This window comes from Thunnus thynnus, chromosome 23, assembly GCF_963924715.1.
Source record: "Thunnus thynnus chromosome 23, fThuThy2.1, whole genome shotgun sequence".
NCBI lineage: Eukaryota > Metazoa > Chordata > Actinopteri > Scombriformes > Scombridae > Thunnus > Thunnus thynnus.
Genome location: NC_089539.1, coordinates 18,427,742 through 18,443,544, shown reverse-complemented (window position 1 = coordinate 18,443,544; position 15,803 = coordinate 18,427,742). Strand labels below are relative to the sequence as shown.

The following is a 15,803-nucleotide window of genomic DNA, read 5'->3' as shown; positions in this document are numbered from 1 at the left end:
AATGTGGTCAAAAATGTCTGAGTGACTATATTTTAGCATGTAGTAACCTAAAAGTCTAAACATTTTCAATCAAACTTTGCTCAGATTTAACGCTGACATCTTTCAAGTAGGTTTCTTACAAGAAAACTCTTCTGATATACAAGCCGTTAAGTTTTACATTTCCAGTCGCAGAAATGTTTGAAGAAGTGTCTAGTTTGCTTTAGCAGTGATAGCTATCATGGTATCAAAAGTACAAATACTGTGTACCCAAGATGTTGAGGATTTTGTTTTGTAGTCAAATTACACTGTTGAATACACTCTAAATCCCTGACTTTCTCTCCAAATACCCACGACAGGCAGCGGTGACTGGACGTGGTTCCTGAGCGGCGCAGTCATGGGCAGGCCAGAGGGGTTGGCCAGGCCACCTCTGGTGTCAGCTATGGCGCTCTCCCTCCTGGCTCTCTCTTTCCTCTCTACTGGGATCTCCAGCCTCCCACAGCCCCAGCCAAGAGTTTTCCTTCCCTTCGAAGGTAAGAAGAGAGAAATCCATGTAAACCATCGACTTGGCCTTTGTCTAAGTTTCCTTGCAGATGTAATGAGGTTGCACTGATGCTATGTGTTTACTGTGTTAATGCTGAACAAATGGTTAGTAATCAAGGCTAGCCTGGTTACATCATTATGCAGGAGTGTGCGGCTTACCTAGACTTTTCAGATCTTATGCAACCAGGCTGTTTATTTTTTGGATCAGAATAATCTTTCTGTGGTTGAAACGTTGCCAACAACACACATAATCGCACACTTCAGGCCTTAGAGCTCCAATCCTTGTCCATCCATTGTCCTGCTGTGTGTCAACAAGAAGTCAAACCTCTGCAGGAGGTGGCAGCGTTTGTCAGAACTAGCCTGAATCTGTTCCTAGTTAAACTTTAATCACACTACTCCATAGTGGAGGCCTGTGGGTATTGTTGCTGCCTCTGGTTTTGATTCTCTTGTTTTATTTAATTTCTTTGACATAGATTATTTTATGAATTTTTGATGCTTTCTTGAAATGAGAGTGTGCTACGTGTGGGTGGAGCGTGTGTGTGTGTTTGTGTGTGTGTGTATGCATGCTTGCGTGAGTTGGTGTGGATGAGCTGGCCGATCACTCATGCCCCTGCGTTGCTAGTGGTGCAGTAACCTTTTCGCAGCGGCTGGATAGTGTGCAAGGGCTGAAGGAGGCGTTTGATCACCTTTCACTACCTCTCGCTGTGGATTAGGCAGCACAGAGCAGCTGAGGCTGTCTGTCAGTAAGGTTTCTGTGCTCAGACAGTTGGAAAACACTTTCAATGTGAGGCTAAAGCAGGCATGGTTTGCCTTCTTTTCTTCCGCTTCTTTCAGCCTGTGACTAAATTTACCATATTTGTCTCCTGTATTCATGTTCCACATTTGGTCTCATTTTTGCCTCCTTTGTTTCTCATTCATGCTTTCAAGTCTCTCTGGTTATTGTTTCATTTCAAATATCTGAACTGGTCAGCAGTCAGCATGCAGTCTGTTTCTGCTCTGCATGCTCTGTGAGTTGTTAAATATGATAGTCAGATAAAAAAAAAATACAAAAATTAATGTCTGAAAACAGGGAAAAACTTCCACCATCACTATCTTTAGTTTTGACCACTGACGCCACATTACTCACCCACTCCTCGCTCCTCCATGTTTCCAAATAGCCAGCTTAAAAGGTCAAAGGTGGTCATGCTGAAAATGAGCCAATCCCTATAATCCTGGAGCGCTCAACTCCCTTTCTGAGTGTGGATTAGATTTGATTTGTGTCACTCACTGTAGTAGTGTTTTGCCGCAGGGAGGACCATACATGGAGAGTTTGACTCTGGTCTCTAAAGTGCACTAATTCCTCAGCAGGCTCTGTAGTTAATCCGTAATGATAATGGGATACATTTAGGTGAATTTGTGAGGAAAGAGCAGCAAAGATGAAGAAGAAGGATGGTTATTACAAGCTAAAACGCCAACTTTAGTTGTGGATTTACATTCCCTAGCTGTTATTTTGATGGCTACATTTAGTACCTGAGCTGAGACAGTAGAAGCACCTTGGTTTCTGTCTGAGAAATAATTTTAAACTGCGTAGGAAGAAGGTAATAACTCCCTCTTAAAAGGACACGGGTCGCATGGGTGAACACCAGATGTAGGGAGACTCTTAGGCCCAAGGTGGAGGATCATTTCTCCTATAAAAACTGGAAGACCTCACCGAGGGAAGAATTCAGGGAGTTTGGGCTCCGTCCAAAGCAGCCAGAAAGATGAATGAAGAGACATGGAAGAAGACTGGAAGAGTGGTGTCTTGGAGGAAGTGAAGGCGCAGGTGGTTTGGCACCTGCTGGGTGGCCAAAAGGTTATTCCTGAAGGCGGGTTTCTTCTGCTCCCAGATGTGAAGATCTGTTAATTATTACTGGCTGGAACTAACTAAACCAAGAAAATAAACTAATAAGTGGAATGCTGGAGTTGTACATAGATCTAGACACTGGAATATCCTCCCCCCTTTTTCCTCCTCGTGTCACTGCTGAAATCCTATCCAGGGGTAACGCAGGTTCATGGGACTCCCGGCGTAGCCTCACGTCCTGCAGAGTTGCTGTCTCTGACATTCCTCTCTCCTTCACTCTGCTTACTCTTGTGCTCCCGAGGCGAACAAAGCCAGACCACAATTAAAACCGCATAATAAACGGTGAAAAATGCAGCTAACCCAAATAATAAACTATCAAGCGGTGCCTTACTCTGCTGTGCCTCGAATAATAAACACAGCCCGCCCCTCCTTCCTTAGAGCAAAACTATTTAGATATACCCAGTGTGATAAAAGATAATTACTCCTTTACATTTGCTTTAAATATAGCCTGTCCTCTCAACATTTATTTTGGTCTGTTTTGTGGTGTGTCTGATAGATTGGCTGTGTCAGAATGAGGTTGGAATGCTAATAGTGTACAGATCTGAAAGACAAAGTTTAGCAATTGTGCATAGAAATGTCACAACTGCAGCAGAGAGACTCTAATTCAATTATACACACATGTTATAACATTCCTTGAAAATCTAGACCGATAGTGTTGGTATAATATATTCGGTCTCATCACATCTCAGTTTAAAGCAAAATTCACAGGTCCCAGAACCCAGAACTCCCAGAACTTCAATCCACATCCGCATGTCACATCCTCTTTATCAAACACTTGTGGAAGTAGAAAACAATACATTGTAGTTAAACTGAGAGATGGCTGAGAGTGCCAGATGTGTGACCTTGTGTGCTGCTTTTTATAAACTTGTCACGTTTAAGATACTATTCTTTTATGCCTGGAGCCCGTTTGGCCAGAGTTGCAACATGCAAGATGCAATTTGCAACAAGAGATCATTTCCTCTGCTATTGATTTTGATATGTTTAAATAATCAAATAGAACCCCATACTCAGTGCCCATTAATGAAGATGTGATAAGAATGTAGGACTTTATATGCAGTTTGCAAATGACAATCATTTGTGAGATGGATCTTTGCCACCATTGGCGATGTGTGTGTAAATGGTGCTCACAAATTACTTTCAAGAAACAGGCCCCTGGAACACAAAAACAGTATTCCTCTATGGCTGGGTATCAAAACTAATACTTTTTTGGCTTTTTGTGCTGTCTAAAATGTAACCATAGGATTTAGTATCAAAAAACGTTTTTTCTTAAAGTACTAAAAGCTGACATTCAGTTTCTGGTCATATGCATAATTGTTTACTTATTCTATGATCATATAGTTCCTGATGTAAATCTAAATGTTTAGTTTATTCAGGCAAAGCTCTTGTGCTGCTTCAGGCAACATTTTACATTTGAGAACTTTGGCTTTCTTTACTAAATATAAAAATGATTTTGAAAAAAAAAAAACGTTCATATTCATCAACTTGAGGTATTAAAAATATCTTTAATTGTTGTTTTGGTATCAGTCCCAAAACTCAGTTATTGTATCAACGTTATTATCTAAAATTTTCAAATGGTACCCAACTGATATAGGGAAGCAACAGGGAAAGTTCTGTGTGATGACACTGATAGTTACTTGCTAATACCTATGATGAGTTGAGATAACAGGCGAGATTAACACACTGCTGCTGGTAATTTTAGACATTGTCACACAGATCTAAGGTTGGTCCAATAACTAAGAAAGCGGGTAAGATTCAAATTATGTAATACCTGCTCAGACGAAAGACCGCAATAGGACAAAATTTCTTCCTCGGTGTATTAACATTACCACATTACGTGCTGCAGACATTAAAATAATCCTCTAATGCTGTCATATGCTGTAAATTGAGTATTGAAACAGGATGAGCACAACAGTACATTCAATACACTGCGTATTGGTTCTGCTACTGTATCCGAGGTTGGCACTGCTGTTGCCAAAATGCCATTCCATGAATGACGGGATCATTTATCCCTCCAATTGGGGCACAGTGGTCTGTGTTTATGATCAGGATCATTTAACCTCATCAGTGGTCTCACCCTGTTCTGGCAAACCTCCAACATTCAATACAGTATTAACTTAGAAATATATACAGTATATATGTCAAACCATGAGAGATGTTTATTTGAAAGTGAGCCGGCCTGCACATGCTTTCGTGTGGATGATGTAGATTTTGCACACACATGTTTGGCCGAGAGCCTGACTGAGACATAGGAGAGATTGATTAAGATGATGTCTGTGGTTTAATGAGCGCTCCCTCACACTGGTATGAGCCACATGGGCTTCATTCACAGCCTGAACAGAACCAGGCATGGAGATCAGGAACTAGGCATCAGAGAGCGGATACACCAGATCCCTCCGCCTCCACAGATTACTCCTTGCTTTTATCATGCCTCATTACTACCTCCACTCACCCCCCATTATTCATGCAGCAATACTATTCATACACTGTAGGAGGATGTCAGGCTGTTAAGGATGTTTACTTGGTGGTGAGGGTTTGCAGGAGTGAGTGTGTCTCAGTGAGTCTGAAAAAGAGAATTGTTGGTGCAGTAAGTGCCTGAATGTGCATTCCTTCACTTGATTGCATTTCAGTGGCAAAAGTTTCTGCTGAATCACTGTTAAAAAAATGTGGTTTAAAGAATCTGGTTTTCTTCAGCGTCTCAAGCTCCATAAAGTTAGGAAACAACATCCACAAGCTATTTTGCTCACTGGATACTTAAAATACCTGAAGCACAAGACCACCAGGACTATTTTAAGACAATCTGAAAAGTACCCACTGTGTTTTCTTTCCTTCGAGAGGAGATTAGCCAAGGTAGCCAATATTACATCAGTGTATTGTAAAGTAATGTCCCAGATTTAAATCCAATATTAGGGTAAAGAATCTCATCTCACTTTTCTCTGCTGTTTTTATGGATATGTCTTCATATGGCTTGTTAAATGAAGAATTGTCCACTGACATAAATGCTAGACATATAAGCATAAAGTCATCTTTTGGGGTCAACAAAAGTTCAAAAGGTCAAAGGCTGGTGCTGACAAGTAGCCAGAAGCAGACCTGGATGTCTGTGTCTGTGCCTTCCAGTTAATTCTTTTATAAAGTAGGAAAGCTCTCTCATCAGCCTCTGTTTTACATTAGACCTGCACATTAGCATCTCCACTTTTCAGTGGTAAACATAATAAAGCCTGTGAAGTAAAATCAGTGATGCTCTGTGATTAGAGGGAATTCCTGGCAGGGCAAATCATAGGCCTGTCAAAGCTGTCGGCAAGGGCATACAGACATGCTACAAATAGCTATAAGTTAACCATGCAAGTGTGTGTTCTCTTTGTCTGACTACTGGGAGAGATATTTCTCTGTGTGTGAGTGTGTGCATTTTCCCCAGACTCATGTCCCAAGATGTCCATCTAATTGTCTGAGTTGCAGAATTGACATTTTCTGCAGTAGGGTTAAGGAGTGAGGGGAGCTCCAGCTTGCACCGCCTTGGGGCTGACAGTGTGTGAGATGTTTGACAGCCCCTCTGTCAGCCTGCCTTTCTCTGCCTGTCATTCTGTGTTTTGCCATTCCTGTGTCCGACACTGTTTGCCCTGTTCAATGTTTTATTATTCCTCCTCCACAACATGTTGAAAGGTAATCAATGGTCATCAATACAAACAAAGACAGCATCCCTTCAAGGATAGCCAAGGTCAACTGGAAAATCCTTGGTTTGGAGGTTGGAATAATCACAAATCAATTACCTATTCTTATGAAACTATTTATGCAAGTTTGTTTGTATTCTTTCCTCTGTTGTGTGGTGCAATTATGTAAACATAGGTTATTGAATTGTTCAATAACTGCTCATATTACAGCTTTTCTGTTGGCTGAACAGTGCTTAGCATTGCAGAGGGAAAGAAGGCAGCCACTATCTGTGGATTAAGGCTTAAGACAGATTCCTTTTTTCCATCACTGGAAATATTATACAACTTGAATGGAATTTCTTTGAGCACCTCAATCACAAAGAGTATGTAAACAATCTTTTTCTGGCTCTGGAAAAAAAAAATCAACAGGTGCATTACTCACTGTTGCCCTCAAAATGAGTCTTTACAGAAACAACCTCTCGACCTCTGTGACATCAAACCACTGAGGAAATATAGCTTTTTTAACATGACACAGTGTCAGCCTTGGAGATGGCAAAGGAAAGGAGTCCCACCTGGTTTATTTCTTTTTCCTTCTTCCTTTAGCCGCCCTCCATGACTAGTAAACACATCAACTCTGAAAATCCTCTGACCCATATCTCCTGCAAGCCTCCCCTGGACCTGGGAGTCTCCACGAGAGCCTCTCTGACAGTAAAATTGCAGATATTTACTGGCTGTCGGAGGTGAACAGTAACTAGAGACTCCTGGTGTGGGCAGGTGAGAGGTCATGGCGAAGGGGCGGAGAGGTAGGGGGTACGGGTTGGTTCTCTGTAAGGGAGGGCTACTGCCAGTGACATGTGAAAGGAAAGCCAGGTGCTAATTGGGGCATTGGGAACGCAAACTAGCTGGCTGGCGGGCCAACATGATGGACAGGTTGTCATCTCAAGTTTCAGCTCCTACAGGGAATATAAGCCAACACCTTAGCAGGTCAGCCATGCAATGAAACCAGCAGTTGACATTGGTGCTGGATAACATCACTCTGCACAAACACACACACACACACACACACACATAGCCAAGGGAGAAAATATACTCTGCTCTCACATGTCATATTTAGATATGGCGTCTGCCTCAGGAAGCCAATGTGAGAGAAGACATACATAAGAGCTCAGGCATTCTGCGCAGCCATATGATTCCCATTACAAGGGTCTGGATATAGATAATTGGCGACAGACAACAATCAGAAAATTAATGAGACGCAGTAGATATGAAGTTTTCCCCACTAAGCCAACACTGGCTCCTGTCCATGACAAGTAGACGCAGTACAGTAAGTTTGTGCGTGCTGTTTGAGTGCACAGTGCTGCCTGCCTGGGAATGTCGAGTATGTGTGTTGGACAGACAATCGGACGACTCTGTCAGCCACTGCAAGACGTCCTGGGTGGTCTCCTTGTACTGGAACGACACCTAAACTTCCCCTCTGCAATATGTATACGCCGCCAGTCATTACTATATACCATTGGTCTGAGTCCCCAAGGAGAATGGACGACCATCCTGTTCAGGGAACAGCCATTTTTTATCTCCAGAGGGGCCTGTCAGTTGCCAGGATAAAGTCTTGTACTGGTGCAGTATGTGTAAGTGGGCCAGTGCTGTGTTAGGTAAGTGCAGCCATCCAGAACTCAACCTAAAGAGCTCTTAGCATTGTCCGGACAAAGAGCAACGGTATTTGGCACAGGGTTTGAAGTCAGTCCTCCATGATGAAACACACTCCATCTTGTGAGGAGAGATGAATTGCAAGTGGGCGGTATAAGTCCCTGCTTCAATATTTATCAAGACGGGTGATTGGGGTCCTCCCACCGGCTACCCCTGACAACCACAGAACAGGTTTCTCCTTAAACTGAATGGCAAGCGAGCCTCATTAGCATGGAGTTAATTTATTCATGCTGGCCTTTCAGGTAGAAAGCCAATTGATGAGGGTTGATTTACATGGGAGACACTAAGGCTGGTTTGTAATTGGCCCACTGTCCGCCCCTGAAGTGTTAATTAGGTGCGGGGACCTTTTGGCTTGTGTTCAGACACTGGTGTTAATCAAAAAACCCAACACTCCAGACACCCAGTCGATTTGGTTAAAGCTGTTTATTCCTGCTGCATAAGGGCTAAACTAATGTTCTGAAAAAAATAATCCCATATTGTCGCACCCTGCTGATTTTTATAACCTTTTTCATGTAAACAGAGAAGTCTCTGAACTCCACAGATGGATTTTCATGAGGTGAGTCCCTCATTTGATAAACAGTAGGGGATACATGCACACTACAGCTGTGTTTTTCAGTGTTAACCACTTTCCTCCTGCCACATTTCCCTTCATGATGCCATGTGTTCTGCCACCTCTTACTATCACCCACCAAACTGGAAGAAGAACCCCTGAGGCTGTTCAAGTAACACCCGCTCAGTCTGTTGGCACTGGCTCCTAAAACCTCAGCCCTCAGGCTGTCGAAAGATACAGTTGTCTCTCTCAGAAAGAGCCCACATACTTTCCAGCCACTGTGAATCTCAAATTTTTACAATGCGGCATTACAACAAACCGCTCCTTGTTTTGACATCCCAAACCAGAACCATGGAAGCGTTGTTTCCTGCTGGAGGTATTGCTGCGAAACTCAGTTATTTGATCATGCAAACAGTTTTGGAGGCCAAGTCTGTCAGAAAGTCTTAAGGATTGAGAACCTGAGGGAAGCTTCGTTGTGGTTGTTGCCTTTCCTCTCCTGGGTATGTAATCACAACAGAGGGGAAAAAAAGCAATTGCTGTCTCTCATCTGAGAAGCAGCTAAGTGAGCACTGCAATCTCCACTGCACTTTAATTGCTGCCATACAAACAGGGGCACAGTGACACATCCCTTCTTGTTGCCCACATTTCTTTCTATTTCTACTTGGCTTTTCACCACAATCACATAAAAGAGGATGTTCTTTTTTTACTTTGTGGGACTTGGTAGCTTGTTGCCCCTCTGGGATATTACCACTGAACTTGTGCCCATGAACGATCAATTCTCCTATGGTTTACAGAACACTGAATTACCCACCACAGCTTGTTTACAGCTTGTTGTTGCTTCAGATATCTTTTCTGCAGCGCTGTAGTGACAGCACAAACAAAAAGCAAATACTGCTGCCAGGAACCAAAGGAATGTATTTTCTAAAAATTACTTCACTAACAAACACCATGCTATTTGTGCAGTATATAAAAAGAAGTTTATTGGGATTGGCGAGAAAATTCAGGAAGAATTGGATGAGGGTCAAGTGCAGTGGGATGATTGGGGTAGAGGAGAGGGATGAAGAGAGTCGATTGCCGGAGGGATGAACCGGAGGTTGGTCAAGGTCATGAATGGTGGGATGATAGGGGACAAGGGGAGGGATGAAAGGGGTCAATTGGAGATGTGATGTGGCTGAAGCATCTAGGAACCCAAGGGTTGAGGCTTAGGGTGATGGTATGTCTCGATGAACTTTCTGCTTCATCATCCCTCAGTGGTTCCTATAATAGAAGAGGAAGAAGGAGAATTTCTTAGATGGAAGTATCAACCCTAACGCGCATGTATTTGATGGTGGGAGGAAACCAGAGCACCCGACAGAAACCCATGCAAACACGAGGAGAATGTGCAAACTCACCACAGAAAGGACCTGGGACGGCCAGAGTTCAAACTCAGGATCTTCTTGCTGTGAGGCTACAGTGCTAACCACAGAGCCGCTGTGCCGCCCACTGAAAGGAGAGAGAGGAGATGAATGGAGTTTGGGGGGAGGGTCGTGAGAACTGAGACAAATGGGAGAGAAAGGGGTTAGACACACCTATATAGGTATGCATGGGTGATTGGTTTAATGAGGTACAGGTGTTTGAATTAGTGAGAGAAGCCAGGGCATGGTCTTGTTCCTGAACCTTAGTTATAATAACTTAATTTCACTAACAAATACCACACCATTTGTGCAGTATATAAAAAGAATAGTTTATTGGGATTGGTGCAAAGATTCGGGATGAAATGGATGAGGGTCAAGTGCAGTGGGATGATTGGGGTAGAGAAGAGGGATGAAGACGGTCGTTCGCCAGGGATGATGAACAGGAGCCGAAGATTGGTCGAGGTCATGTATGGTGGGATGATAGGAGACCAGGGGGGGAATGAGAGGGGTCGATTGCATGGTGATGAACGGGGGCCGATTGGAGTAACATAGCCTAATCCTAAACTATGGTGTAGAAAGACCTGAAAAACTAATATAAAGGTCTTCAGATTTGTTGTTGTGCTACAGCCTTACCTTTGTTCACAAGTTACCCATATACAGAGTTGTATCCAAAATGCTCCCACACATTATTTCTCAGATGGTTTGGTGTCATTATTATCTGTTTGTGACACACTAAGACAACAATACGTCTAGTTTGCTGAGAGGGCAACAGGGCATTCAATAGATTGCATTTTACAAACGTCCCCTGCTGATGCGCTTTTACACTGTGAATTTTCAATCATGACATATTACAGATAAAATATTTAAAGATCCCCTCCAGACATTCTTTGAGACAGATAAAAAAAAAAAACCTCTGCTTGGAATAATACATTGTGTCTGACATGTTTTTCCCACAAAAAATGTTCAGTTACCTTGTTAAAAATCCTTAAACTGACATCTCCTCCTTCTTCCTCATTAGAAAATCTAGAATCTACCTATAAATACTGTATGCAAATGTTTTCATGTCAAAAGTTTAACTGCTGAACACAATATGTCTCCTACTTCACTGAGAAGTCCTTTCTCAGCGGATGTGCACTTGAGGCTTCACGTTTCCACATCACATCTGTGTAAGTTGGCATTTGGCCCCAAACTAGTTGTAATGTCACAAATCATGCTCTTAGTTTAAGGCATGTACCTTAAACTCAGATTTAAGGTGAGCACAGAGAAACTTTTCCCCTTCAGCAGATGAATGTGAAAACAGCTTTCTAGTGTCAAACTCAGCACATACTTCATTTTGCACAGTGAAGCTCAAACATCCAACTGAAGGAACAAGAAGAAAAACATTTTTTTGACTTAAGGAGGACTTTATTTTTATGCCACCGCACTTGCAACAGCTGTTCCCAGAGGCAAATGATGACATTTTATATTCAAAACGTCAAACGTCAACTTAACAAAATATTTTTCTGGCCATTATTCAACGCCATAACTCAGGAACAGAAGGGGAGATTGTGACCTTATTTCACATTTGGTCGGATACTGAATTAGTGACAGTAATCTTGGGTGCCAACCTTGAAACTGTGGTGATTGTTTAGATCTTCTGTTCTGCCAAGTTGAAGATTTGTGGGAGAAGCATCCATGTTTTAGAATTTGTGGCTTCTTTGCAGCAGCATCTGTATCTGAAGCTTTGTCAACTGTCATGGCTACAACTTTGTGCTCTATCAGAATCAGCTTTAGTGGCCAAGCGTGTGAACACATACAAGGAAAAACACTTAATACCTTTTATTAAATTCCTTCACTACAAATATTATATGAGTCTGGACAGGAATGGATGTAAACTGCAACTTGACTGGTTGGTGGAGGCATACAACTTCAAGGCAGTATTTCTAGTTTTTCCTATGTTCAAATGGTAGTTTGACAATTCATCTAACATTTTTTTATTGATTTTTATCATTTTTATTTCATAAATTGATTTTAAATGTATAATTTAGTCCATAAAATTTCATAAAATTGTAAAAAAAAAAAAATTACCAGTTGCATTTGTCCAAACCCCAAAGATATTTTATTTACAATAATATAAAACAAAGAAAACAGCAAATCTTCACAGTTGAGAAGTTGAACACTATGATCTGCATTTTTGCTCGACTTAAACAATTAATCAATGTTCAAAGTTGATTTTCTGTCAATCATCTCAATGATTAACATCTTGCTGAAATAATCTACTTGTTCCTTTTCATGAATTTGCATCACAGCCATTCCTCCGACATAGGAAGAATGTTTTCTGCTGATACAATATGTCCTTCAGCAAAGAAAGCAACCTGCTGTTTAATATTGAATGACCACTGCTGTCATTTCTCAGTCCAACAAAAGGCTTTTGTGCTGCTTCCGCTTGACCACTCCTCACAAATAAACCACATCAAAGGGAGAGAAAGTCTCCGCTCTCCAGTCGCCACCTTGCCCTTTCCGCTAACCCCGCTGTCCATCGCATGGATCAGGGTGGATTGTATCGCCTTGAGTCTGACGTCTAACCAATGGGCCACCATGGGTCAAAGCTCAAAGTCAAAGGCAGGACACTGGGGACTGCTGTGAGGTCCACAGGGAGGTGTAAGGCCCACCTGCCCACATACATAATAGAAAACCCACCAACTGTCAAAGCTCAAGCCCTGCTTCCTCTCTTTTTCTTCAGTTTCTTTCTGTCTCCATCCATCTGCAGAGGGGACAGCAGTGCTCCAAACAAGGGCAAAGCAACAGAATAAGACATTTCATCACTCACATTACCTCATGTTTTCCCAGTCGTGCTATCAAGACATGTCATCCCTAAGACTGCAGATCCTCTTTTTTTTTGCACAGAGCACAAGGCCCATTGTTCTAATATCTATTATCCTGTCCAACATCCACAGAATGCATCAATCTCCTCCCCGAAACCACACCATTCAAAACTAGCTGTTCAACGATGCCTGAGTAATGATGTTCAACACTTTGACACTCCTCCCTCGCGGGGAGTTGTGTGATCTCAACAATGAGAAATGCACATAAACTCCTGACTAATGAACCACATTTGGTCCTAAGGATTACATCATCGCATGGATGAAAACAAAAATCTCTCAGCTTTTGTTGTTTGTTTTTATAGATTGACATGTAATTTTGAAAATTGGTGAAAACTTTTGAAGTTGTGCTGCCAAAACTAAAAACTTGCCACTGAGGGAATGAACTCAAGTGTTGGACTCAACACTAGTAGCAGCCTCAGTCTTCAAATACCTCATAGGAAGGTTATGAGCTGGCATTGATTCTGTAAACATTTGGTCCCAATGGAGATACTGAATCACCATGAAAAACCTTGACATTTGTTCAGAGCAGCTCCCCTCCCCCTTCTCCTTGATAGAGCAGGTGCACCATCTGGCAAAGTGAACTTTTGATGTTGGTCTACAATGCTGTAGCAGTGCAGGCATGACTCATGTTTGTCTGAGATTGAAAGCAGAGCACCGAGAAGATACTAGATCCAATGGTATGTGGTCTCCAGAGGGTTTCGGCTTCTCTCACAGTGAATAAGCTGGATTTATGTGACACACCCCTGTTGTGTCCCATCATCCCAGCACCAGGCTTAACTGGCCTTCTACCCTCACAAGGGAACATGAAAGTCTCTTGTTTCCCCCTACTGAGAAAACAATACAAAGTTCACCATAGTATTAAACAGTTATTTTATCCCACACCACACCTCTCTGAACAATTTGATCACCTTGTGAAATGTTCTGAAGGGATGCAGTGAGAGGTAACGGCTGAAAAGTTAATGAGGCAATTAACAGTAGGGGGATGTTAAAAGCCAGTGAACCTCGATTTCTAAGAGCTGAAATCACCAAACAAATTGGAAAAAAGAAACTTTGGCCATTAAAAAACATCGATTAGTTCATTTAACATTGTGCACTCTGTAAGTTTAAAATGAGGAAAGTCTAATCACTAACTGGTGTTGCCCATCAGTAGCCACAGCTTTCTGTGGCAATGGTTAATTTAACATTTGAAGATTAATTAATTTGCAGTTAATTTATATTTAATCATAAAGACATAAAACTTATAAAGACTATACTTTAAATAGCCATTAATATTACAGAGATTTTCTAGTGCAAAAAATGTAGCCTAAATTCCTTGATTATTTTCATTGCACACTATTTGTAAAAATGACCCAGCTAAATTTTATTCTTTTGTAAATAATATGCCTGACATATTCCAAAGTTGATTGTTGACATTGGAAATAGGTTTAACTAGCTAAAATTGCTGCCACTAGCTATCTAATGAGCTATAGCAAAGTTAGAAAAGTTTGTATAGCTTGTAGGTTTTCATAATCAGTTTAAAAAGTCCACTTTCTAGCTTTCTCCTGAGGTCTCAATTGCATTTCATGGTCACAGACTTTATGGTCCTCATGGGAAAGGCTCCCTAAGCCGTCTCGCATAGCAAACTCCTGCTGATAAAGACTGAGAGTTGCAGTTTAAAGCCCAGAAAAAGCCAGTAAGTGGTCATTAAGATTTTCTGTTAAAATAATGAAAAATGCATACAAGCTTTACATGTTTTTTCTAACTAGCTATAGCTAGCTTAGCTGTAGCTATTTAAGCTAGTTTCAATGACCCAAGAACAATGTCAGCCATATTGTTAATTAACCATTCAATCAAAACGTCACATGGCCCTCTTCCCTATACGCAACAGAGGACATGCTTCAGTGCCCATTAGACTGACTCCTCCTGTAGCAACTATAGGGCTCAGGTAAGCTAAAAAACTTAATATAGTGGCTTTGTATTTTGTAATTAAAAAAGAAAGCATAACAGCTCTATCGCCTCCTGCCTTTTTCACATGGCTTCAGCCTATACATAACGCTGTGGTTTTTTGGCTTCTGGCCACTGAAGCTTAACTCAACCACAGAGATTATTTCTGCCTGTGTCGGCTGTAATGCAAGATTGTAAAACTAAAACTCCAGTTTCAACCATCCATTGTAAACAGCTGTGTGTTTAATAACAGCTGCCACCTTTCCTGCTCCAGCTACAAAGCCTTTAAATTAAGATTTACCTCCAAGAGTAAAAATACGGCATAGTGTAGCAATCTAAAAGGTTTTCCTGAATCTCCTCCAAGCATGTATTTTGGAAAGATGTATAAAATTGATTTTTGTTGGCAGAATTCGGAGCGCTGTGTGTTTTTAATTAACTGTTAGTGAGTCTTTCACCCTTGGTGGCTCACACCCTGGCAGAGCGATGCGTGTAACATCTTTAGCCTTTTCAGAGTTAGGATAATATTGCCTCTCCACTGAGCTCTCTGTGATGCTATCTGTGATGCTATCTCCTCGGCTTTGAAGCATGAGGCTGATGTGATCTCTCTGTTAGAAGTTTATTATTATTAAACATACATCTGCTTAACAGGACACCTTCACTTTTGATTTATTTTCTGGCAAGTCAGGTAAAACAGAGTTGTATTTGTGTTCATGGTCTTCATTAGTCTCCAGATGATGCTCTCATCTTGGATGATACAATGCTCAAGACATTATCCATATAAGGCAATTTACCTAAACATGGTGAATATAGAAAATGAAGAGTCGTGGGAAACTTGCTTGTTACTGAAGTGGTTAACTTGTCTTTATTTAAAGTTAAACACTCCAGGCTTTACATGGTGAACGTGCCAAACAACAGCCTGTGATCAGAGTGAGGGGTGGCACGGAAAAGCCACTTTCCTTCAAGATAAAAGGCCCCAGCCTCAAAAGCGTATTGCACACAATAATGAAAATGTGACTTTAGCCCAAGGCGTTGAAGCAAAGCACAGGCAACCTGTTTGTTGATTAGAGGAGCGAGTACAAAGAGAGCTCAGAGAGGGTCAATGGAGGGGAGGAAACGGAGGGTGTAGATCTACATTGCCCCCCCCCCCCCCCCACCTCCTGCTCTCAGCACTGATTGAAAAAGTGATAAATATGCATGAGTTTGGCTTCGACAGTGTAGGCCTTTGATGGTATGGTTGAGAGTTCTCTATCTCTGGAGCAAATAGGCTGAAAATAACTGTCTGAGAATGTTTACTTCGTGTGTGTGAACAATGTGCGCTTTTAA

At 41.7% G+C, this 15,803-nt stretch overlaps 1 protein-coding gene and 1 long non-coding RNA gene across 2 annotated transcripts in view; one reads left to right on the top strand and one right to left on the bottom strand.

Annotated features, from left to right (window-relative positions):
* The window catches only part of sema3c (sema domain, immunoglobulin domain (Ig), short basic domain, secreted, (semaphorin) 3C), a 47,254-nt gene that overhangs the window by 4,621 nt on the left and 26,830 nt on the right, over window positions 1-15,803 (top strand). The window contains exon 2 of the mRNA XM_067582499.1: window positions 336-509. Within this exon, the coding sequence (XP_067438600.1) occupies window positions 374-509 (136 nt within the window). The 5' untranslated portion in view covers window positions 336-373. The remainder of the gene's footprint in view (window positions 1-335; window positions 510-15,803) is intronic.
* LOC137175984 (uncharacterized) lies at window positions 9,152-12,673 on the bottom strand. Its single transcript, XR_010925765.1, has 3 exons — window positions 12,508-12,673; window positions 9,691-9,781; window positions 9,152-9,556 (listed from the first exon to the last, which is right to left on the bottom strand). It is a non-coding gene; the product is annotated as an uncharacterized lncRNA (long non-coding RNA).